The sequence below is a fragment of the Lethenteron reissneri genome, chromosome 38 (assembly GCF_015708825.2).
Source record: "Lethenteron reissneri isolate LAM-NWPU_2019-01 chromosome 38, ASM1570882v1, whole genome shotgun sequence".
Lineage (NCBI taxonomy): Eukaryota > Metazoa > Chordata > Hyperoartia > Petromyzontiformes > Petromyzontidae > Lethenteron > Lethenteron reissneri.
Window position 1 is genome coordinate 8,704,094 of NC_083816.1, and position 25,538 is coordinate 8,729,631.

Genomic DNA, 25,538 nt, shown 5'->3' on the forward strand with positions numbered 1-25,538 from the left:
CAGTCTCATTTTGCGCGTGCGCTATTACTTGGCCTCTCGGCGTGAAAATTTACGTCTTTCGGCCACAAAATCATCCACCACCATCCCAAGCGAGAATCCCACTGGATCACATCTGTACATTGCGCGTCGAAAACTGCTCGGGTAGTGATGTAAATGACCCTCACCAAACCAACCCCCCATCATTGCCATAAACTTCCCTGTGCAAATTGCTGTCCTCTGCTCGCCTGGCCTCCCAACGCCGCACAAAAAGTGGCTTTTAAAGTTAAACGCCGAGCCGCCGAGCGACCCCGGGTGGGATTTTAGAAAAAGCGCCTCACCCCGGGTGAGATGCCATCAAAAGTTGGCGAAAACTTCGCTCAGAAAGTGGCCCATCATGCGAACGAGACGCCACTACCACCACAAACAAGCAGCGACCCCAAGTGCCAGTGTCCGCACGCCCGCCCGCCATGTTGAGAGTTAAAGAGCCAAAAATAAGCCTGAAAATCGCCACTCGCGCTTAATGATTTTGGGGCTGGAGGGCGGCATATTGGCCCCCCATTAAAATAAACAAATCCCACAAAGTCGCAAAAAAACCCGGAGCCACGGCCGACAACATTTCAAAGCAGAGGGCGACGCAAAAAAATCCAAACCCAACCAACAAAAACGACACACAACAGCCAGCCGACTTTAAACTTGTGGTCTTTTCTCTGGGCTCGGTTGTTTTTCTCTCGGTTTCCGTGCGATTAATAGAAGACACACAGATGTAGAAAATACGTGGATGGGTAGAGGGCACCAACCGGAGGCGGCCGTATCTTACAGATGCCCGTCTTCTCGCCAATGGGGCGAATCTTTGCTATGTAAGCCAGCGGGTCCCCGAATTCCTCCCACGTCGGTTGGAAAACTGGGCACTCCGGCGGTGGCACGAACTCCTCTCCGCCGCTGCTGCCCATTGCTTTAGATGTTTTATGGTTTATTATGGTGCCCCTTGGTTTTTTAAGTCCTCTACTACTTTACTTTTTCTTTACAAATGGTATTTGATCTCAAAAAAATTGTCCCACAAACAAAGAAGCACGACCGCCCAGCGTGGCCACAGTCATTTAAATCGCCTTCCCCAACCACGGCCTCATCGCGCACTCGCGGACGATGTGCGCGTGTCCCTCCGCGCCGGCCTTTTGTTAATCCCAGCCCGCACCGGCTCAACGCTGGTTTCTCATTGGATAGCGCTTCCACCGCGTGATGTAATACTCGCCCCCTATTGGACGCGATCGACCGGCGCCGCTTATCGGCTCTACGAAATTGAACGCGTGCCCCCTTCAAGCTTTTTTTTTAAAGAAAAAAGTCCTCGCCCGATGCGAGCGGCTTGCCACCCGATTTAGAGCGATAACCGCCGAGGCAAGGTCGCAGTTTGGGTTTTATGCATTGCATTTATTTTTTGGTGAGGTTGTGTTGGCGTGTTTGGGTGTGAAGAAAAAAAATCGAGGTTTCAGTGTGGGCGTATGAATACATCTTGAGCCACCCATCTCTAACCGTGGGGACCAAATACACCTTTTCGGTTCCTCGTGGCTTTTTTTAATCTTTATTTTAGTAAATCCATTTTAAACCGTTGCTTGTTGAATTTTTCCCTCTTAAAATGATATTTTTCCGACCTTTGTGGCAAGCGCCGATGGAAATTTCAAGACGCGACTGAACAATGGCCACCAAATGACAATATCCCGAAAATGGTCGTGCACTCGTGACCCATTCGGCGCATAAATAAAATTAAAATCACGTTTATACATTCGATTTGTGGGTTTACGTGAGCCCATTCCACGGCCATCGCGAGGCCGATGTGGAAATTTCGTGGGGCGAACGCGTGTTGGCAAGTTTCCCGAGTTTTGATGGGCCAGCAAATGACCGACCCGTGGGCCACCTTTTGTGGATAAACGTAAATGGCCATAAAAAAACAATTGCCTCGTGCCGTGTCCACGATTTTTAACGAACAAAAATGTTCACGGTTGGGATCGGGGAGACAACGCAGCATTTTGGCGTGTGGGCGCGTATTTGAGATTGCGTCGCCTTTATTATTTCGTCACAATTTCACAAAACATTGACCCGTCACATGGACAACTTGGCAAAAGGTATACATTGTCTCAGGCCAAGGTCGAAACGCGCAATTTTGACCCTCCGCGGCAGTCCGTAGCGTTCTCGCCCCACTGAAAAACAACACAAACGCACCGATTGGACGCCGCCGGTCACGTGGTCGGGCGACACATCAAAGGCGGGAGCCATCTTGGGTAAGGAGAAAGTCGACGTGAGCGGGTAGGCGACGGTTGGTGGAGGAGTGTAGGAGGGCTGCGACTCTCAATACAAACCAATGGGATCTATCCCTACGTAAAATGGCCGCCACGCAATGACCAACAACGTCGTCGCGTCAGGAAGACTCCGTGTTTGCGTTGCGTGCTTATTTTAAAATAGGGCGCCCGATGTTAACAGCTGGTGGTGGGGAGGCCGCGGGGCGTCTCACACGCGTGTCCCGACGATGAATTAGCGTTAATTGGCAATCGCCCTGTTGACGTCGCCACGATCGGAGAGCTGCATTAGCCGCTGAACGTTTCGTTTTGAAAGAGTGAAAGACAAATTCGCCGCCGAGATTTTGTAACGCGAACACGCCCCCCGTAGCTCGTTAAGGCGCCAATTGTGGCGGGATTTCTTCGCGCTCACGGTCCGCAGTCTCTTAACGCGGTGATCGGCCAGCCGCAAGGCAGCAGAGGTGAGTTGTGTGGATGTATTTCACCTCATCGTCACCATCATTAGCAGCAGCAGCAACGATGATCAATGCTCGGTCGACCGTCTGGTGGGTTTAAATGTTTGTTCTGCACGTTAATGCCACATGCGTCTTCAGAGAATAACGGGGGTGGTCACTCAACGAAAGCAGAGCAGCAATTGTTTCTTGCTGTGGTCGTACCACCTTGTGTTGCGCCCGAAACGTCGTGATTTATTTTATTTTCTACCTACGTGACTTTACCGAAAGAACCAAAAAGTATGGATCCCTGCAGTCACGAAAACTTCAAATCTAGATTTAACGTGATACAATTCATCATCGGACTGTTGAGTGGTTAGGTATCTGTGCATGGTTATGTCAGGAATGTATATAGAATTAACGCGTTAAGTCAGAGACAGCGGAGATAAATACTGTACTATGATTTAATACAATTCATCACGATTACCATCAGCATCAATCATTCTCTATTCGCTGCGAGATTAATACGTGTGTATGCTTAGTGTGGAATGCATTCGGGATTTACGCTGTGGTCAGTCGGCCACAGCAGAGGTGAGAATTTAGTTGTATTAAATGTCTAGTGACATATCACTGTGTACGGTAATGCCACCCTAGAGAGGCACGGCGTGCTATGTATTGACATCGCGGGCACCACATACATGTGGGTGTAGTACTGGCCCTACAGGGGTTCGGTGAGCACTGACTGGCAGTGCTGGATGGCACCACGCTCTGCGTGCAGTGCCGACCCCTACAGGATAGGGTGTGAGAGTGCCGGCCATAGGATAGGGGTTAGTTACTAAGGGCCATGGCACTCTGGTTGACCCCGAAGGACACGTGACCGGTTCAAGTTCATTTATTAGGTATAGCCCTGTGAGCCATTCGGCTCTTGAATCGGGTGCAACCGCAACAACAACAAAAAACTTGAACAAGAAAACATCTTAAAGTGAATATGTGACTAAGTGCAAACAGAAAATCCAAGAAAAGACAGCAAAATATTGCAGAACACCGGTAAAGTCTACAGATGGTGAGGGGTAGGGGTGGTCACGTGTCAGGGTCGAGATCCTGCTCGAAGGTTCTCGAAGGTGGTCGTGGCTAAGGGCGGGGCCAGCCACACCATGGAGGATATAAGCCGGGTCCCCCAGAGGGACCGGCTGCTGTGGTTATCCTGAAGAATCTGCGAGCCTGGTGGTCCACCACCATAGGTTACTATCTGGTAAAGGAGCAAGTTACCCCTTTGTGTTAGTATCATTAAATGTGTTGCCTCTAAAGAGTGCGTCTGCGACTCAATTGAACTCGCTACAAATGGATCAGCAACAGCCATTGTCTATCCACTTCCACATGGTTTCGATTTTATAAAGTTTGCTAATTCCACGTGTGCCACAAGGGAATAAATAATGTGGCTGTCCACCAGTTCTGCCAAAAGCGTTAATGTTAGCGATACTTATATCATGACAACGGGACCCAAAGCTATCACCTAATCACATTGAGTGGATCTAGGATTTGTTATGTCACGAGCATTGTTAGTACTTATGTAGTGGGTTCCACGGAGGCATACACTTGAACTTGGAGGCAACACCTTTATTCTCACTCCCCAACAGGGTAACTACATAACCAGTGTACGTTTAATTAGACCACAACGGGGTAACTACATAACCGGGTCAGTCGGTAACACACTGCCTGACCCACGATGCCGAGCGTAAAGACCAAGGATCAAAGAGACGTAGCACTGACGGGTTCCATTCCAACAGACAGCCTCGATCGGCTCTCGGGACCTCCCTTTTATGCTCCTGAGCATGGCCTGGCTCCGCCCTCGGCCACGCCCCCTTCTAGATCCTACTAGAAGGTTCTGGGCGATGCATCACGTGTCCCTCTAGCCACCTTATGTCCCCCCTCATTATCCTGTTCTGGTCACGTGCCCTCTCGGGTTCACCGAGACTGTCACGTCCTCAACTGCCCTCTCTCTGACTGTCACCAGAACCATGGCCCCTAGGGCCCCCTTCCATGCCATGCATACTCTGGTGCCAGAGAGAGGCTCTAACACGCACAGTTGCACTATTCTCTCAGTAGCTGGCGCTAAACGCCGTAGTGACCCAATATACGTCACTACACTTTGATCAGTGTTTCTTAACCTGGGATGCGAGACATGCCAGATTTTTTTAGAAGGTAAATCGTCGAAACACAAATTAAGCACGGGCACGTAAGTACAACTACTTTGTTTCATTAAACCTATGTACTGTACTTGTCAACATTAAATACACGTTTTATCCATTGAGAACCAAAGGGTTGCAAGGCTGCAGTAAAGGTTGGATGAGACTGAGTGCCTGGGAATACCCAGGCGTTGTAGATTTGAGTTTCAAGGTGGCCAGGAAATGGCAGTGCGTACAGAAGTAGATTTTTTTTGCCTTCGTGTTTGGGTTTTCTCTGCATACTTTGTTTTCCTCCTAAATTCCAATACAAAGGGAATTGTCATACTACTGTATATTGCAATGCAGGGACCAGCAAATTATTGTTGGCAAGGCCTTTGCTGCGTAGATAATTGCAATTTAATGATCACTGCATTTAATATTTTAACAAATGTTCTTCACTTGTGTCTTAAATGCAGTGGCTTATTACGACTGCACTTGTATTATTTTAACTGGTTTTCAGAACATAAACTGCTGATCAAGTAGTATATATATTTATTTAGAATTTACTTCGACCGATCTTATCTGAACACAGTTTTTCTTAATGTATATGCATGCGATGTTATATGCATATGCAGATTTTCGTGGGGAAAATTAGTTGATCAAGACTTTGCCTCCCACATTTATTTTCAATTATATCATTGTGATCTTGTCATCATTCCATGAGACAAAACTTTACATTCGGGACTCTGGAGCGTGCATTGCATCAATCTGTCAAAAAAATCACCCCGAAAGAGATGCCACAGAACTACTGAGATCACTTTAATATGCCTGCTTATTGACACTAAAAGCATACATTTTTATATGCCGAGCAAAGAGTGTGTATCACATGTCAATCAAACATATTACATTTTTATTCTCGGCGCTAATATTTGCCAAACGTGAAACAAATTTATGTGATGGGTTTTCTGTGACCTCATTGGTGACAGGGCCGACTACAGGATACATTTTGAATAAGTCGGTTTGCTCACAAGACGCGGCCTTGGTTTAAAACCCAAGATCTCCGCAATACCGGCTTGGTACTCTAACATTGTCTTAGCTCCCTGTGCCACCTGGCCACCTCCGACTGCCCTTGAGGACTGAGCATGCCCATCTATGCTACGGAACGTGCGCTGCTTAAAAGCGTCACTGCTGTGTGCATACGCAAATGAGCTCCGAGGGCTCTGATGGTTTTTGGCACTTTAAGTTGCAGTGTACATTTGTTCCATGGTCCCTGAAGTATTTAATTGTACATATTTCCCTTGTGGCTGGCTTTACATGTGCAATAACTTACGTGCCAAGATTTCTGGTTAATATTGGATCGCATAATGTCAACATGTTTTTGCTCTGATTTTACAGAATGGCTTTGGCAAGTTCAAGTAGGGTGAGGTCTTCCCCAGACAAGGCTACAAGGTGGTAAATATTGCATGTGTTCAATTTGTCTTAATAAGCTTTAACCTCATTAATAAAGGTAAACCAGATAAATTAGAATTACTGTTCTAATTCGGAGTATGGTAAACCCATTACACACTGTAAGGGCCCTCCCACTTGAAAATGAGAGCCTTTGGATTAATGAACAGCTGGTACTTGTAAGAATGTTCTTCATCAATTAATGACCAATGAATGGGACTGACTCCCAGTGAGTTATGATTATAAAATATGGTCAAAGTTACATTGTAAATTGTAAAGAGAATTGTAATATTGATGGCTTTTTATTCTTGTAATAAGTAATATGCGTCATTTCCAAAAAGTTTACAGCCCACATTTAAATTTCGATTTAAAGCTTTCGTGACTGCAGGGATTAATCTTCTTGGTTCTTTCGGTAAAGTCACGTAGAATGGAAATAATAAAATATTATGTTATATTATTTTATTATGTTTTGTTTTTATTATTTTATTATTTCCATTCTACGTGACTTTACCGAAAGAACCAAGAAGATGAAGCCCACATTTAGTGAATCAGTTTAGACAGGTATGTGCCTGTGTCCAAAATAATATTTTTCATGCAGTCAACAGTCCACTTGATAGGCTTACTATCAAGGTATATTGTACATGTGCAGGCCGTCATGGCTATTTACCCATTCTTCACGCTTGTCTGTGCAGCTTGGTGAAGGCGGGTAGCGTAGCAGTTGTAGAATAGTACAATTCAACAGTGAATATTATACTGCCATACACTGTACCTGTGCTGTATATTTTACATTTGAATATTTTGCTAAATCAGACGATGCTGTTATCGTGGACCTTATATTATATATCGTTGTATTGCCATATCGCGGTACCGCTTGGTAAAAGTTATGAACTGCAAAGCAACGACTTGGGGCTGTATCGCCCACCTGGATTGGAGTCATGCTGGCAGGCTGCTTGACCATTTCCATGGCCCACATTCTTGCAAACAGGTCCCCGGCGGCAGGCGGATGGCGCAGTGCGGGCAGCTTGCGCGAGTCGCCGCCCATTCCTCCAATCAACGAGCGGCTGGCGTTCCTGCGTCCGTCCCGCGAGCTGCTCGAGTACTACCGCAAGAAGATCGCCGAGTTCGATGGCGAGCATGAGGACATGCTGAAGCGGCTTGACGCCTACAAGGGGACCTACGAAGAGCAGGTTTCTAGCAATTTGAATGGGGAGGAGGGGGGTGGATGCAGCGTTAACGCAGGCCAACACGCACACAGTGTAACGTCACACGTGCGATCGTCACGTATCTGTCCTAATGATACAACTCTCTTACAGTGCAGTATTTGTGCATATTGTAAACTGCCATTTTCTAGCATCATTGTCATCATCATAGAAATGATAGAAAATTACATTGTTAAACCCAAGCCAACGCAGAAGCATACCTTGCAAACCAGACCATCGCATATTCATCCACCCTGTCCATTTAACCGCTTGCACGCAGTGCATTATTTATGCATGGTGCAACTCTCAAAATTGAACCTTTTCACATACAATCATATATTCTTAATATCATGTACATTTGCTTTGAAAGCACAATTAAGGATTTTAATTCATTTAGAGCCGCTTATTTTTATCCAGTAACCTATTTGTATGTGGTTTAACTGTCAATATGGGATAGATATCAGACCTTTTCACCTTTCTGCCATACCTTAGTCTCCTTCTAGTCAGATATGAGTCGTAGGCTGTACATTTTTTTGGAACCGTTTTACTTCATTGATTTTCATCGCAAAAATTGCGTAATTTTTTTTCTTAAATGTATGAAGCAGTATTTTTAGCTTTGGAAATCTTTTGGTAGTAAATTGGTTTACAAGTCCTCACATTACCGCTTAAATCTTTAGGGTTCACAAGTACTTTCGGCATGGTTAGATGTGTGGGTGCGTTTATTGCATGGATGGATGGATTTTATCTACGATGAAAGGACCAGAATAGGTCCATCTGTTATGAATTCTACAGAGTATGCAAGTTTGCATTTCATGTGCTGCATAGATAGGGTTGTAACACAGGCTGCTACACTTGGCTGCGTTCAGAACATTTTTATGAGAACCTTCTGGCATATGTACGTGTATGAATTACAATCCTCTTATAATCACACATGCTGTCAGGCATATTTTTGGGTCTTTTTTTCATTGGTAATGTAATTGCCTTAAAAACACCAGGAGCAGTACTGTGTGTAGATGCACACGATACCACCTTGGTTTGTCCCATGGTTTCATGTATGTGGCCTTTTGCTTCTTTGCAAAACCCTAGGCTTCTATGGAATAGAGATGCTGCCATCACTCAGTGGCGAAGAATGATTTTTCCATTTACATTCAATTCCAGCTGAGCTGTCAGTATCATGTCACAACACAAAAAATCTATACTTTGGACCTGTCACAGTGGTGCATTCTGTTGTGTCGGTGAACAACTTTATAAGATGACATCACATTCCCACCAATGAAGTCGCGTCACTCGGCATCATTGCTTGCGCTCTATACACAATTTTATGTTTTGCAAATGGGTTTTAAACGAATGTCATTCATCACATGTTATTCGCCACGAATCGGCCACAAACTCATCACATCTAGGAAGCTAAGCAAAACTGAGCCTGGTTTAGTCCTTGGATGAGAGACTACCTGGAAACACTTGGTGTAATTAGACTTGGGCTGCAGAGTGACCAGGATATGGTAGTGCATCAATGTTTTTTTTTAACCCATTTGCACAGAGCTTGAAGTGTTACCCTTGTGGGTTTTTTCTGTATGTATATTGAACTTATTTCGCGTCGTATGTAGCCTACTGTGCTCTGGTTCCCTCCTGCTGCACATGCATACACGAGGCCAAACGCTCATCATTAGAATTGGCCAAACATCCCAATGGAGAATCAACCTGAAAAAGAGTCTGAACACTCAGTCAGTGAGGCTTTCTTGTGTGCATCAAGAGCATAATCATATTTTTGTGTTGTCATTGTCATGTTCAGCACAAGCTGCAGTGGGAGATGCGGCAGCGCGAGGAAGAGATTGCCGAGCTGCAGAAGGCGCTGAGCGACATGCAAGTTTATCTCTTCCAGGAGCGAGAGCATGTGCTTCGGCTCTACTCGGAGAACGACCGCCTCAAAATACGGTGAACCGCTGGCGAGGGACGCAAACTGCCAAACATACGCACCTCCGACCCACACGCGTTAACAGCCATCTTTTCTTCTTGTAGGATAGATGTACTTGGCCGAGCCTAGTTTTAGTTTGCTTTCCTTCCCCCCCCGTACCACTCATTAGCACGGTTGACTACGTAGTCTGCTGCCATAGCTTGTAGAAGTATAGTATTCACCCTGGTGAGCTCTGTTAAAAGTATTATACAATACAAATCTTGAATATTGATATTTTTATGGAGATTACTAAGATGATGTTGTCATATGTATTTTCTTGTTTTTTTATAGCGAGTTGGAAGATCGTAAAAAAATCCAGCATCTTCTCGCCCTGGTGGGTCCTGATACAGGGGAGGTCACCTACTTCTATAAAGAGCCTCCTCACAAGGTGACTCATTAAACCCTGTAAAAGGCCACTTATAATAAACTAACCACCCACCAACATGTAATGATGGCAATGTTCGTTTTCTCTCATCATTATCACACGAACATTGCACCTCCTGGCTTTGACATTCCTCGAAGGCAATGGTGCACCATCAACTGCACCAGAATATGAACAGGACGATGAGCGCATCTCCTTCGTGAATGGAAAATTTAAGAGCAGCCACAATCCGACTGGCCAAGGAACCCAAACTATTGACCACATCATAGACCACCATAGCCTGCGCTCCAATGGAAGAGGAATAGCAAAACTACTCGATCACTCTCCTGAAGCCTTCTGGTGGCGAGCAGACCTCAACATTGCCATTTAGCTCCTGAACATATTGCTGTGCAAGAGTACAATTGAATCATCATCGCCAGCCACGATAAATCCGCTGCTAGATAAAAGCCTCCCCCAAGCGTTGGTCGTCCGGCACGATCCTGGGATGTAATCGGTTCATCTAAGCTGTTTGCTTGGCCGCATCTCTCTGGTGGACGTTCTGTCAGGCGTGTTGCTTCCTTTCGCTTTCACTCCACCATTTGGTCGCGACCACCAGCAATCATCGCTTCTAACAACGTGTCGTGCCCATGCTTGCTTATGAATAGCCAATATGATGTCGAAATTCCATACGTGCAGGTATGCCGCTATTATTTGTACAGAAGACTGAAGAATGTTTTAAGCACTTGTTTAATTACACTCGCAAGGTTTTAGTGTTTTTAGCTACTATGTTATGTTATCACATGATAATTGCTAAATTTACATATTCTACTGGCAACATACAAACCATGTTTAGGTTGTACTACATAATGCCTAATATTTAATTGAATGTACATGGTCATGCTGTAATTATAGTATACAATTTGTCTTGCTAAATTATACAATTTTGATCGTATTTTTGTGGTTGTGTTTCAGGTTATTATCCCACAAAAATCAACCAAATCGAGTCACCCACTCAGTGCCAAGGAAAACCGACCTCAGGGCAAATCAGGTAAACTTAATCAGGCCTTCACATAACCTCACATGATTTTGATTAACATTCGCAATGAGGAGTGCAGGGCTTGATGCAGTGGTTTCCCCCGCAACTCCGATTGTCCTTCCCCTGCACCTGCGATTAGCACTGTTGGATACGTACGGTGCGAAATAAGTTCAACATGCATACAATTTGATGACCTACGATCGATTCCCACCCGATTTAACGTTGGTGGCTTGTGATATCTGAATTGGTCCCAGCCCCCCTTGTACCGACCCGCACAGAGCAGCGTGGTGAAGTACGGTCAAATAACCCCGATGACAGACGTAACATGGTGATGGTGTTCATTTAATAATGGATTTAGAAAGGGATATAAGTTATATAATATCGTATATTATGCAATGTGATAGGACTCCCTATTTAGATTATATCACAGTTACTAATTCGCAGCTTCGTTAACCATGCCGTGTCCTGTTTTACGTTCAGGAAATAAAAGGCCAAGTGGGAAACCAACGAACGGTGCAGACAGTCCAACAACCCCCGAGCGCTACCAAAGAGACAAGCAGACGCTCGTTCTGCAGGTATTGACTGAGATGCACTGCTGTATATCCATTGCGCGCACACACACTATCAAATGAGATTGTGTGGGAATTGTACAAAAGCCAGCGTCATTATTAATATGAGTCACAAACGTTGGTTGGGTGGCTCCGAAGTCGAGTACTAAGTTGGCACTGCCGAAAACCTGGGTTCAAATCCAAATTGATGATTTAATTCTGATCACCAATGATTGCATAGTAACACATTTATATAAAATATTATTTTTCACTTTACTGTTTAAAATATAGGCTTCACTCGTATGAGGAGCATTTCTCTATAGCAGGACATGTAGAAAAGGGCTGTCCCCCAAATGAGGATAAGATGTCACTAGGAGAAATCTCAGAAATAGTTATTTGATATCTACTTCTGCGGGTCTTTCTCTAACAATGCATAAAACGCTGCTCTGCGACAGATTTTAGGAACATATTCTTCGTCATATAATGTGATGCCGAAAAACACAATTGGGATTACATTTGGGAAAATGACAAACGAATTGAAACGTGACATTGAGAAGCGACATGGAAAATTATAATATTAATATTTAAAGTATTTTTTTAAAGATCGATCACGTAATTGTGTGTCCGTGCCACTGTTGATAAACATGTAGTTGGCATGGCGTGTGCCCTGCAGGTGAAAGCGCTTCAGGCTCAGCTGGAGGAACAGACGAAGCTTGCCAAGGAGCAGGTGGAGTCCCTCCTGGAGGATCGTCGAATTCGCGTGGAGGAGATGCAAGTCCAGCAACGCCGCGATCAGGAAAAGATCAACGCCCTGACAGAAAAGTAAAATGCACTGCCAGTGAGACAGCCAAATGATATCCCACGATTTTGTGCCTGTCGACCATCGAGTGGGAGATCAGTCTCGGTGGTTGGGTAGCAACGCATTTTTTCCTCTACACATCAGTCCGTTTTTCAACAGTCCCACTGTTATCAACGAATGTCTGGCTTCATTCAAAGTCAACTTTTTTGATACCAATGGCGTTGGCTGGAGTTGAAGCATGGACTGTTATCATCTCCACCGTCATTGCATATCTGTTCACATCCTCTTTGAAATTATGCTACCATTTTGTACAAATTTGAATGATTCACACATCTTTATCATCCTATTGCAGCCTCAATTTTCAATACATTTCACTTGTCCTTACAGCCTTCGTTGACAATACAATTATGGCTTGCTGCTCTTCTCAGATGCAGAAATCCAAGGGCACCACTACCTTTGGTCATGTGATAAATTTGCCATCTGGGGAAGATTCAGTAAAAATATATATTGCACATGAGTACCAGGGTTATATCGTGTACACTCGGCACTCTTTAAAGTCGCTTAATAAATTGAAAACCCTCGGATCAATGCATCAACATCTTTTATCTCCAACCTAGGCTACAAGAGACACACTCGCTGCTGTACGAGAGCACGCGGGACTTCCTGCAGATGAAGTACGAGGGACGAGCCAGCGAGAAGCGCTGGATGGCGGAGAAGGACCAGCTGCTGCAGGAGCTCGACGCGTGCCGGGACCGACTGTCCCGTGGCCAGGGCACCGAAGAGGATGGGCCTCCTGACATCTTCACTCCCCCGTCTGAGCGGCAGCATAGGGCACAGCAGGGCGAGGAGTTTAAGGTGAAAGATATTTCGAAAGGGTTTTGACAGGTCAATGGTACTGCCCGTTCGATACACACCTTAACATGTAGGCTTTTGCAACCAATATTCATAATAAAGGTTTTTTTTTTTGGGTTGGTTAGATCGTGTAAATATAAAAGTGTGGTTAAACCCACCACCACCTGACAACCAATTAGTAAGGTTTGTTATGTAAACAAAACATGCCAATTAGTTACTAGTTCACCACACCGGTGTGTTGGAGAGTAAACCCACATTTACAATTTGAGTGACGTTTCGTTGGTGATTACAACCAGCCTAATCAGGCAATAGCCAGAAATGTGAAGGAGTCTTGTTTCGGTCTTAAATAGGGGTGTTAAGATGATGTCATCACTGTGAGCCTTTAAGGCGCAAAGACCGGAGGGGGGGGTGGGGTTAATGTAGTCCTATAAATTACAATGGATAATGTTAATTTGACAATATGCAGTCCCTATTGGTTGGGTTATTCACAGTTAATCAACATAATGCAAAACCTCTATTATGGCTACACACCTTCATTTGGTATTGTGGCTGCTCGTTGGGTTACGTTTCCGGCATCAATCAAGGAGCGGTGTGGAAAAATGCGTTGCTGCATTGCTCTTCTCTGCCTCCACATGCATGCTGCCCGCTTTCATCAAACCAGCACTGACAAACATGGTGAAGTATATAGTCGGTAACCCGCACGGCGTGGGGAGGTCATCTTCCAGAGTGGATTGACTCAAGGGTGTATTGTGTATCATTGCTATTTTAAACCTGTTGTGGCTATAACAAGGAGCGCCTAAAATATGTATTTTGTTATCGTGAAGGATGATGTGGGGTATAGCGGGGTGCCGCACTGGTTCGCACACATTGCCATTGTCCCAGTGACCTGAATTTGATTTCCAGCCATGGCTACAACATCAGCGGAGTGTGGTATCTGATCTGATCATTGTGGTGAAGTATGGTCAAACAAACCCCAACGACGGATCCGGCATAATAGGAAAGCCCTCATCTGGCAGTGAATTGACAAAGGGCTTACACTTTTTTTAAGGATGACATCTTACCCACTTAAATATGGTTGGTAAAGCAGGATCACATAACATTAATCATTGGTGATAATAGTGTGGAAATGTCACCGTATAGGTTGTGTTCCAAAAACCAATTAGGCAGTCAAATGTCTGTGACCTCTGTTTATTTAATCCTAATGGACTTGATAAATACGAATGTGTTTGACATACTAATATAGACGGCAAACTAAACAGGGGATGGCTGTTTTGGACCTGGCTTAGACTCGAGCCTTTAAAATATATATTTGTGTTTGCTGAACTAAATAGTAAATATTTCCATTCTCAAATACTCATGTAGAATCTACATTGCAATAATAGACTCCTACTACGATAACGTGGCAGGATCCTCCTGAAAAGGAGTCATGAGGCTTAGTGAGGCTTTTCTGGGTAAACACTTCTAATAATAAAGAAATTAATGAATTGTGACTTATTGACATTCTAGATTTATATTCAATTGTTTACGCTGACATTTTACGGACTGCATTTGTCCTTCCAGGTCTAATCATGAGTCAGGTTTGATAAACAAATCCTGTTGGTTTACCGGATTGTATTGGTAAGAGCACTCCCTCTAAATGATTGGGGACCCTGGTTAACATAAGCACGGATAATTTATTGGCCAAAAGGCCGATAGGCCGCAAAAAGTTCAAGATAATTTGTGCAGTTGTAGAACGGCGAGTAGATTTGTAAGAGTGCATGTGTGCATGCACGCGTGCGTACAAACATGTTTTTCTGCGTGCTTACATCCCTCGTGCCTGGCAGGGCCTGCAAGAGGAGTTGAAGCAAGCGCACCGTCTGGCTGAGATGTTCCGTGAGCAGTGCGTCTCCCTGGAAGATGAGCTGTCGCGCATCCGTGAAGAGGGAGATGTCGGCAAGGAAATATTCAAGGTACTGTTGGCTAAATAATAGAAAGCGTGTCATGTAACGATTCGTCACAACATGTCTTTGTGTACACGTGCTAGGTGGATTTTAATACCACAGGATCGTGAGAGATTTGCAACAGCTTGGGGAAGCCTTAATCCAATCCAGCAGTAGGGTTGATCATGGCTTATGATGATGAATGATCAAAACCCCTACCCACTCCCCGTTAGTGATTCACAAATTACCACAACTTTGGGCTGCCATTGTATTCAACAACTGATTATTTTTCACCTCATTTGTGTTGGTTGTTTTTTTTTTGGCTGTTGTAAAGTTTGGTTTGTGCCATTCTCGATCTACTAGATACAATGCATACATTCTCAAATAGATTTTGATCAGATAAATACGTGTGATGGACTGCCCAGGCATTTAATTTCCAACCTGAATGTTGTTCATGTATAGAACTATCTTTACTACCCGGCTTCGCCGAAGACTTGGATTCTTGTTTTGGATTGATACACGGCCTACGCGGAGGGTGGGGGGGGGGGAATGCGTGACGTCAGCAGGCACACTGCGTGAAGCTGCCGCATGCGGGTGATATCACAGATGTGGCGTCGCCACTCACTTGCCGTGCAAAATATATCCATTATTGCGCCCCCCCCCCCCCCCCCCAAAATACAAAAGTCTATTTTTATACTTTTTGCATTGTGTACAGTCTGGAAGCTACCCACATGCCAAATTTCAAGTTTGTTGCATGTTGGGAAGTATGCAAAAAATTTCGAACAGACACACATATTTACAAATTTCCCTTTTATATATATATAACAATGACCAAAATCTATTCGGAAATATTATCTCTCTTGCATGTTGAACGACGTGAATATTTGGAAAAATATATATATCAAAAGGAAATAAATGTTTTGCAAATGTATAATGAATTGTAATTTAACCTTCGCCCCAGTAGGTGGCATTGACTCTTAAGGCATGGAGCTTAGTCCCCTCTTCCCCCAAGGCGATTCTGTGAATCGTCAGGGTTCAGAGTTTTCAGTCAAGCATACGATTTCGTTTGTCTTGTTTATTCCGTCTCATCTATTTCGTTTGGTGTTTTCTTTCTACTTTCTCGTTTTATCTGCGTTGTTCGTTCCCACTATTAATCTAAAGTTCGAGATGGAAGAGAACATTTTAAAGTTAATAGAGTAAGCATGATTTTAAAATAATCTTGTTATTTTTAACATGATTCGATGCATGTATAGTGAGCAAAAAAACCACAAATGTAATCAATAATGAAACATGTGCTTTTAATAGACCCAATTATACTGATACACTATTGATAGGAACAGATATTGTTAATTTGGTTCTTACAGCAAGACAACCCAAACATCAAAAAGCCCTTGTAAATACTTACCTAGGCGATGTGACCTGGCTTGTCTAACAGACATCCGTGATATCACCATGTTGACGACACCATATTAACACGTACGGGAATGGCCATTACTCAGGGGCCATGAACCCACGCTCACCCAGTAATTTGATTGTGTTTTTTTTAAGTATCTGACGAAGATCTGAACTCTTATATAATGGTGCACCATGTGTTTTTAAAATTGTCAGTTACGTCTCTTAAATTGAATGTCGAAAGTGTCGATTTGTGAATGCACTTTTCCAAGAACATGTTTTTACAATGTAAGTGATGCTTGCTTTCTGCATTGCGCCTTCAATCCAACCACATGGTGGGTATTTAGCACAGTGGGTCTCAAGCTTATGTTTTATCACACCTCAATGTTGTAAACACAAATATAGTACGTTTCCTGCTGTTTTACCAGTGGATACAATATAGTTTTGACGTATTTATAGCATCTATATTATATATATAGACATACCTCAGTCACTTCTGTCACTTCAAAGAAGCCATAACAGTGATAAGTGACTGAGTGTAATAAAATAAAACAGAGCTGCCAGATTGAAAATATTCCCCTCCAGTATCCGATGAGTGCAGATAAGATGCTTTCACTGATGGATAAATCATGTTGTTTTGCAGGCTACTTCGAAGTGATAAAATTCGTAAATTATGAGAAAAACCCCATCGTAACAGAATAACAGTGCAGGCTCGTAAAACCACAAGTTTCAAACAACACACAGGAATTCGAAGTGGACGTGTCCACGGGCCACATGAAAAGAAGTTGCATGCCGTAGGCTCCCCACTCTTCGATTGAGGGTTGTCCTGTTGTTCCTGCGGTGTTGGGTCCGCACAGCATGCCCCCCCCCCCAAAACCATCCTCCCGATATCAAGCGGCACGCGCCCTCCTCTTAATTTACGCGGCGTCCCTCCTCGCACCGACAGGATCGCTCCGACAAGATGGGGAAGCGGCTGCGAATGGTGACGCAGCGCTACGAGGCGCTGGAGAAGAGGAGGGCGATGGAAGTGGAAGGTTTCAAAAATGACATAAAGCTGCTTCGGCAGCGTCTCAAGGACGTGGAGAAGCAACTCTTCAGGGTGACTTTTGCATCGCAGTTTACGTCTTTAAGTGTCAATGCATACGTGTTTCTGCGTCCCACGTTGTCTGTGCATCAATTAGTCTACGCATGTTGCTATGCCTGTGTGTTGTCGTGTGTCTGTGGAAAGTAGGCATTAAGTGTACCCATGCTTTTGTGTGCCTTGGGTCTTAGTGTGTGTAAACTAGGCATTGTGTCAATTAGTGTACACATGTTGGTGTGTCCATGTGTGTCTTTGTTGAGGAGGAGCGCTAGTGTAGCGGTTGGCGTGCTGCGCTATGAACTTGGTGACCCGGGTTCGATTCCCGCTCATGGCCAACACCAGTGACGATTATCTGAACCGGTCCTGGGCCTCCCCTAGGTCGACTCAGCCTGAAATGAGTACCTGGTGCGGTGTGTAAACATCGCCACTGGGGAGACTAAGGCGGTCGGGCGTGGTGCTGGCCACCCACCCCCTCGTGTACCGTTCTGGCCTTCATAGGTGCTCGCTAACAGCACTTGTCCCTACAGTCTGTTAAGGCTTCACGGGGGATCTTTGTCTTTGTTGACAAGGCTCGTGGGGAGCGGGTAGTGTAGCGGTTATCGCGCTGCACTATGAACCAGGCCACCCGAGTTTGATTCCCGCTCACGGCCAACACGAGTGACAATTATTTTAACCAGTTCTGGGCCCTCCCTAGGTCGACTCGGCCTGAAATGAGTACCTGGTGTGGTGTGTAAACATCGCCACTAGGGAGACAAAGGCAGTCGGGCGCGGTGTTGTCCACCTATGTCTTCGTGTGCCGTTCCGGCCTTCATAGGTGCTCGCTAACAGCACTTCCCCCAACAATCTGTTAAGGCTATACCGAGGATCTTTGTGTGTAAACTAAGAATATAACAATCCGCATCCCTCTCAGCGATTCAATACATTTTTCCGATTCATGTTCGCGGTTTGATTTGAGGCTTATTATCTCGTATTTTCTGTCCCGCTTGTATTGTCTTCTCGTGTCATTTAGTGTCATTCATGCAAATTGACATTTGCATATACGCTGCATGAATCACAGTTCACACACGTACAAATAAACGTGTGAATAGTTCGCATAATAATTTATTTTAATTGCTGCATCATTAATATCTTAGTATACTGTTAATAAATATATATTAATAAAAATATATTTTCAACATTTTTATGTTAAAAGCTGTGCATGAATATGCCTACCTCATTTATACACGTTTATTAATACACAAGCAGCAGAAGTTATGAAATATGGACGTCTTTTTTTTTTACTTTATTTGATATAACGCGTGCGCGCGCGCGCGCGCATCTGATAATACTTCAAAGGCTGTAACATAAGGGGTAGGAGTTTTCATCCTGCCTTACCTGTGGGAACTTGCCTGTCTGGCCGCAGGTAACCCTGGGTGTCGGACCCAATCAGGACCTGGCTATCCTGCACGAGGTGAGGGATTCCAACACTCGTACGCGCAAGATCCAGGGGGAGCTCCACCGGTTGAAGGCGAAGATTTACGGCCTGGAGGGCGACCTACGGCACGTGTGATCCATCGCTGACGTCATGTGCGCGTTCGTTCGGGGTGCCACGGTGGCGAGACGTTAACTACCTCGCCCTGGTATACAGGAGGTCGTGTGTTCGATCCTGACCCTGACGCCGGCTGTATTTCGAGTTGGTATGTTCTCCCTGTGGTCATTTGGATTTTTTTGTCTGGGCCCTCCAATTTTCCTCCACATATAGAGTTTTTGGTTGCTACAAATGTGCACATAAGCCACTTTGCTGAGCAGTCATTTGTGGCCAGGTCACTTATGAAAAAAAGAGCTTTGTAGCGCGGTGGGCCTGACCTGGTAAAATAAAAAAAATGCAGTTCCTCCCGAGCTTGTCGCGACATGAGCATGCAGGGGATAGCCCTATGCAAGTTGTTGATTTAGTTTCGCCTCATTATTGGCGTGAGTCGGTGTCTGAGTACACACAGTCATCCCCAGTGTCAATAATTCCAAGGGGAATTTGCGGTGAGCCAAAGAAAAGAACATCTCCACGTGTCGTCTTGATTGTGCAAGGTAAACAGCTAGTGGAATAGAAAAGGACTGGCTTTGTTGAGAGATGGTGATCAGTCAGGCCACAGTGCTTGTTGACTTAACTCAAACGCACCTTTTAAGTGCAAGTTTAATTTAGTGGAATCCGATAAAGCCCCTTTTTTCCCACAACATGCTATTTGGATTTGCCTGTTTAGACTTGGGTGAGGATTAAGGCTACTGCTCTGACCCTAAATGCATTCAGATGAGTTGGAACAACACGGTTCTGTTACCAGAAGTGAAGGCTGCAGACATTTGCCATCGATTTTCACCTTGAATATTTGTCCACACGGAATGTTTAGTCATATCTGGAACATGCCCGGTCAACCGTGAAGATTTGCCGGAGAAACAATGCGAGATTTAGTGAGAGAAAAAAATCCCATTTTATGACCAGTATGTGCAAGATGAACAAAAAAAAATTCGAGGTCGGAATATTTAATCAATATTTTTTTGGCCATCTGTGATATAATGAAACTTCAAAAATTTATTTTTTACTTGCGTACAATTATTTTATGATCCCAATGTTTACTTGTTTGTATATTTTGATTGTGTGTGTGTGTATAATAAAAGTGTTAATACAGACCTTGGCAAGGAATGCTTTTTTTTTGCAATGCACCCTGCAGATGACTTGGCATTTTTTACCAATGCACACGCAAGTCTCAGTGCAGGGAAAAGGCAGGAGTTTATTACCAACAAAAAAGCTTTGACGTCAAATTTCTGGTTCCACTGAGGTTGCGATTTACAAAATGTACAAAGGCTTTCGACTGTACCATTTGTTTTGCAAGGCCATCCTGTGTACCAGCATTCACGCTTAAAGGTTGTTGCACGTCACGAGCCGCGTGGTGAGCCAGTTGACGGTGGCCTCGTACAACTGACGAATTGAGTGAGAGAGCTCGGGGGAGCGGGGGGTTGAGATTTTGAAGCAAAGCCGAAAATGTTGTCACTCGTGGATTCAGTCCGAATTTACACATCCTCACAATCACAACATAACAATTCCGCAGAGGTTTAGCGTTACATCGCTAAAGCTAATACAGTGTGTACGTTTCCTCGCAACACAACACATTTGCAAACTTAAAAAGGTCGACATTTATAGACATTGTCAGGCTGTTTGGGGAAAAAACAGTCCACAGTAAAATACAAAACATTAACAGCCTTAACACTGAAATTGCAATATACCTTTTCTGGGCAAACTTTGATCAAGCATGCAGCTTTTTTTTTATATAGTTTTTTTTTATAATATATTCTATATACTTTTCATTTTTAAATAACACTTCTGCCTTTGGGTCAAAAAAATGTCATTCAAGCCATCATCAAGTGAGCAGAGTGATTATGCTAACAAAACACCGGCCGTTATTTACGAATACAGTATCATAAAAGCACATATCGGCATGTGGATTCAACACGTATTCTAGGGGATAGATATTGCACATTCAAGCAACAATAAGGTCTTCACCTCATTAGCACATCACAATATTAAGTCGACGAGTGCATGTACTGTGTAACCTGTAGCAAAAATCGGCAGTTCTACGGTTGGGGATTACGAAGCACATAACGTGTTTATATATCGAAGGCTATTTGTCTACAATGTACAATCATTTCGAGTCAAACATTGACAATCACTGAATTTGAAACTTAAAAAAAGGATGCTGGTATGCAATGTCTTCTCTTTCCTGACATGCCTTACAGGTATTTAACTGCTTAACGATGCTGAATGTCTATTGATGAAAGCGATTTTTGTACAATGCACAGATTTGTCAGCTTTGACTCAGCCTGCTGAGGTCCACATTCTTAATACTACAGTACAACTGAATGCGTTTTTTGCATGTTAGAATACCAGCCTCTTAAATAGCTTCAACTGGAACATTTGCCAACAGCAGATTGTCCTTAAGCTTGAGCTCCTCCTTCGCCGCCAGCCCGTCACCGTCACAACCACAATCAATCACCGTCATTTCCACCGTCGGAATCGATCACCACCAAACTGCTCATTTTAAGAACTACTGGACGAACGGAACAACACTGGCAGGTTTTCTTTGTCGATCTTTGAGAAAGTAACCACCGGGTACTTGGGTTCGCCAATATCCCCAATTCGCAACACTCACACTTTTCAGTACCCACAGCGTGAAGTGATCAAGTCAGTTTCTGATGTTTGCCTATTTACATAATTCACAATAAAATGCAAGGTTCAATGTACACGTGTGTTGTTTGTTTTTTGTTGTCAAAGATCATATACAGTAATAAATTTTGAATGTTTGGTAACCAAAGTGAAGTCACTGCCGGGCATGTGTGAAAAAGCGTTTCATAGCTCATCGGATTTCTTCCAGTATAAATAAATATTCTGATTCTGATCATTAAGGTCGGCAGAGTGGCACAACCTCAATTGATTGATGTTCGGTAATCGAGTCACAGCTCATGATGGCTAAACTCTGAAAAAGAGGAACAGTCAACACCTGCAGTTATTAACTTACATTCAAGAGCTGTTGGCCATTCATTTTGATGTGGGTCTTTTTTTTTCAAACATCTTAAAATTTCACAACCGTGGTCCTCATCTGTGGTATACTCAGAGATTAACAAACATGGCACAGCCCCTGTGTCTACTGCAGCAAGGTGGGAAGCTGGTTACCACCAATCGTGATCACCATTCTCATCCACAAACGTGCACAATAACAACAACGATTGGAGAGGGGGGGGGCGCTGGGGCAGTCTGCAGGCGGGCTTCCTTTTTTTCGATCATCTCCAACATACAACGCACGTACAACCGCCGTTCCTCACTCTACCGTAAAACTCTTGTGGGTCTGCATAATATTGCCATGTGCTGGGAAACACATCGCTGGCAACTTGTGCAAGCATGTGCATAGCTAGCTCTCCCTCGGCCTTGGAATAACCACACCCTGTCACCGCTACGTAGCCGCAGCCACAGCACTCGAGTGCCCGCCCGGGCAACGCCGATAAGGGGTAAAGGGTTAACGAACAAAAAGAAACGTGACGGGCTGTGTAATTCGTAACATTTGCGGTTGCGGATGGACCGCTTACCCATTGCTACGAGGTCGTCTGTTATTTAATGCATCGGCGCTGTTCCCACGTGGCTTTCCCCACGGCCGCAAGTGGACATCATCGCCTCGGCTTTTGCACTTCGAGACATCGCAGAGGGTTGTCGAAAAATATATATAACACAGACCACCCCCCCGCTCCCAAAAATCGGTGTGGCCAGGTCACGGCAAGGTAAGCGGGTGTGACCGAGCGTTCGTACATTGCCAGCGACGTGACAAGACGTGACGGCATGCATACACCTGGCGCGCTCCTCTGCAGGAATCAGTAAGCTCGGCATTGTATTCTTGTTTTTGAGATTTCTCACTAAAGCTGCCACTGTTCGGTGGACGTCCGCCCCTTGCTTTGTCAATCCAGTGATGGATGAGGGATTTCCCCACGAGCTTCATGAGCCACGAAGGGCATTTGACCAAACTCAAACTGGCTGGTCAGTGTGGATGTGGAGATAGGGGGAAGTACAGAATAATCGGTTTTGTTTTCTGCACTGGCCTCTACTGCACCCAACGCTGATCGCAACTTTCTTTGGGGCGAGGGGTCATCCATCTGAGCACCATTGGTGGCTCAACACCATTTGGCTTCCGAGATCTGACGAGAAAATTGTGCATTCTTGGTGATTTGGTTATAATCGGCAGCATTAATTTAACTCCCCCCCCCCTACCTCCACCCCCAAAGAAAATGAACCCGACGCTGCCGAAACATTGCATCTGCGTGTTCATCTCTCGACAAATCGCCAGCCTGCCTCGCCCCAACCCCAGCCCACCAGCCCCCCCCGAACCTTCTCACACGTCGGTGCTGATGCTGCCCGACGGCGCCTTGGCTTTGGGCACGGCGGGCACCTGCGGCGGAGTGCCGGGCGTGGTGTGCGGCGGTGGCGCGGAGTGCGCGGTGTGCAGGTGGACGTGCCCCAGCGCGGCGTGCTGGCACGGGTGCAGGTGCGGGTGCGAGCACGTGTGGTGCGCGTGTGCGTGCGGTGGCGGCGGCGGCGGCGGTGGCAGCTGGGGTTGAGGAGGAGGCAGAGACGCGGCGGTAGCTGGCGCCGGGTAGTATGGGTCGCCCGCTGCATGCGCTAGGGCCTGCACGGTGGAGACCCCCGCGGAGGGGGCTCGCGTGCCCCCCGCGGGAGGGCCCCCCGCGGCGGCGCCCTTGCCCCTCATGCTGCTGAAGAGCGAGCCCAGGAAGGAGCTGGAGCTGGAGATGGGCTGAGTCAACGTGGCCGAGGTCGGCGTCTCGTCCGCTGTGGCAGCCACCCGCTTGCGCATGTGAGGGCTGCCCATCATTGAACCCTGTTGGGAACGACAGGCGGGATATTCGCTGGGTTTTCGTAATGAAGCAGCAGCAATAACTTGAGTTGTTAGAGTGAAAATGTCCCTTCTGCGTAGGTTTTCACAGACGTGATTTAAACGAGAATTACGACTCTGAACTGCGACAACCACGAATCGTGACTGGCGGGGGCCGGATGGGGTTAATTTCTCCAAGTCTGAATGCAATTTTTTTTAAATTATCTCCAGGAAGTTAAGTCTGGACCTCAAACTGCCTCGAGTTAATTTCCAGTGAACCCAGTGGCAGGCAGCAGCACTCGCGGACAGATGGGCCACGGTTCAAGTCTGCCCTGGATGTGGGATTAGTATGCAGCAGCAGCAGCAGCAGCAACAGCAGCTCCTGGCAACATACAGCTGTTATGATGCACCACGCGCGCACATACCGTACCTCCATTGTGCTGTCCAGGGATCCTGCACTGCTCCGTCTGCCTCTCTTTCCTGAGAGGCCAAAGAGAGAGAGAGAGAGAATTTGACGGGTGAATTCTGCTGTGGAGGGCCTACGGAGGCCGTAAAAATGCACCGAGGCTGCAGTGCAACTAATGAAACCGCAATGCGAGCCAGTGATTTCATTATAAATTCGTTTGCCTCTCAAACCAATTTTATCCCAAATTGTGATATTTGTCTCGCATCGCAATACGAAGCTTCCTATTTGTAAATTTCACAGATAAGGGCATTACCCCGTGTTAGAAAACGATCCGTGGAAGGTAATATCACAGAACTGCTTCTGAGATTTTCCTTCCAGTGACCTCCGCTCTACACATTCGGGGGCAGCACTTTCCCATCCGCCCTCTCCTAATGAGATACATGTTGTATCGCATGACAGTCAATCCAATGTCTTTTAATTCGCAGAGATTAAGTGCAAGACCAAAACATATATGGAGCTCAGTGGTAGAGTGAGCAGTCTGCAATCAAAATGTTGCGATTTCAAATCCTGGTTGGGGGTTGGCTCAGACCAATCATCCCTCCAGAGTCAATAAATTGTAACCACTTTGTGGGAAAGTCAACAATGGTGGTCCTATAGATAGACTCGTCCCCCCCCCCTCTGCCAAGAGATATTGGCATTTTCACCACTGGTTCCGCAGGGCTGTAAACAGGAGGTGAGCACCACCTCCAATAAATAATTTTGACCAAAAAAAATGCTGTCATTGGGGACCAAGTTGAAACCATCGACTCACGACACCTGCGAATATTGCTTAACCATGGCCGGCTGCCAGGCTCGAACCCAGGATCTTAGCAGTGCGAATCAAGCACTTTGACATCCTGACGACTCAACCACCTTGCAAGCCGGTACGTTGTTTAAAAATCAATCAATATTTAAAGTGCCCTACGAGCGACGTTTTTATTTATGAAATCGTATGACAAGACAATGAGCAACATTAAATGAATCCACAGCAACACCACGATGGTCAATACTTAATGAATTCTGCAATGGGCTGTTTGACCACAAGCATGAAACGCCAAAGCTGTGGAATTCCCACGCTCCGGACGAGACATTACGAAAACCGCCGGCGCTTCGTTGCGAACAGAAAACACACCGTGCCAACACGTGCAACATAAAGGTGAAGCGAAAAGGCAAAGGCGCAGCCCTGCGATGTCTTACTCACGCCACTGCTTATGGAGGGGGCCTCCAACTGGAGGGTAGTCGAGA

The 25,538-nt window shown here is 45.3% G+C and overlaps 3 protein-coding genes across 15 annotated transcripts in view; 1 reads left to right on the forward strand and 2 right to left on the reverse strand.

Moving 5' to 3' along the window:
* The window catches only part of LOC133351766 (lysine-specific demethylase 5C-like), a 36,302-nt gene extending 35,175 nt beyond the window's left edge, over window positions 1–1,127 (reverse strand). For all 5 annotated transcript variants that reach the window (XM_061567258.1, XM_061567256.1, XM_061567257.1 and 2 more), the window contains exon 1: window positions 777–1,127. In XM_061567258.1, coding sequence (XP_061423242.1) covers window positions 777–929 — 153 coding nt within the window. In that variant the 5' untranslated portion in view covers window positions 930–1,127. The remainder of the gene's footprint in view (window positions 1–776) is intronic.
* A 306-nt stretch (window positions 1,128–1,433) lies between these two features.
* CCDC77 (coiled-coil domain containing 77) lies at window positions 1,434–20,204 on the forward strand. Of its 4 annotated transcripts, none has more exons than XM_061567272.1 (12): window positions 1,434–2,252; window positions 6,259–6,315; window positions 7,295–7,496; window positions 9,301–9,443; window positions 9,754–9,850; window positions 10,796–10,871; window positions 11,340–11,434; window positions 12,081–12,229; window positions 12,824–13,061; window positions 14,882–15,007; window positions 17,316–17,468; window positions 18,853–20,204. In XM_061567272.1, the coding sequence occupies exons 2-12, from the start codon at window positions 6,260–6,262 to the stop codon at window positions 18,997–18,999; spliced, it is 1,482 nt and encodes a 493-aa protein (XP_061423256.1). In that variant the 5' UTR covers window positions 1,434–2,252; window position 6,259; the 3' UTR covers window positions 19,000–20,204. The 4 variants fall into 4 exon arrangements, with proteins under 4 accessions (XP_061423256.1, XP_061423258.1, XP_061423255.1 ...); XM_061567274.1 differs by having other exon boundaries at window positions 6,259–6,312; XM_061567271.1 differs by lacking the exon at window positions 1,434–2,252 and adding an exon at window positions 2,287–2,728.
* The window catches only part of LOC133351768 (IQ motif and SEC7 domain-containing protein 1-like), a 229,677-nt gene continuing 224,328 nt past the window's right edge, over window positions 20,190–25,538 (reverse strand). For 5 of the 6 annotated variants that reach the window (XM_061567262.1, XM_061567267.1, XM_061567263.1 and 2 more), the window contains exons 12-13: window positions 24,279–24,328; window positions 20,190–23,854 (exon numbers count right to left, since the gene is read on the reverse strand). In XM_061567262.1, the coding sequence (XP_061423246.1) occupies window positions 23,351–23,854; window positions 24,279–24,328 (554 nt within the window). In that variant the 3' untranslated portion in view covers window positions 20,190–23,350. The remainder of the gene's footprint in view (window positions 23,855–24,278; window positions 24,329–25,538) is intronic. The other variant, XM_061567266.1, reaches the window with a different exon arrangement.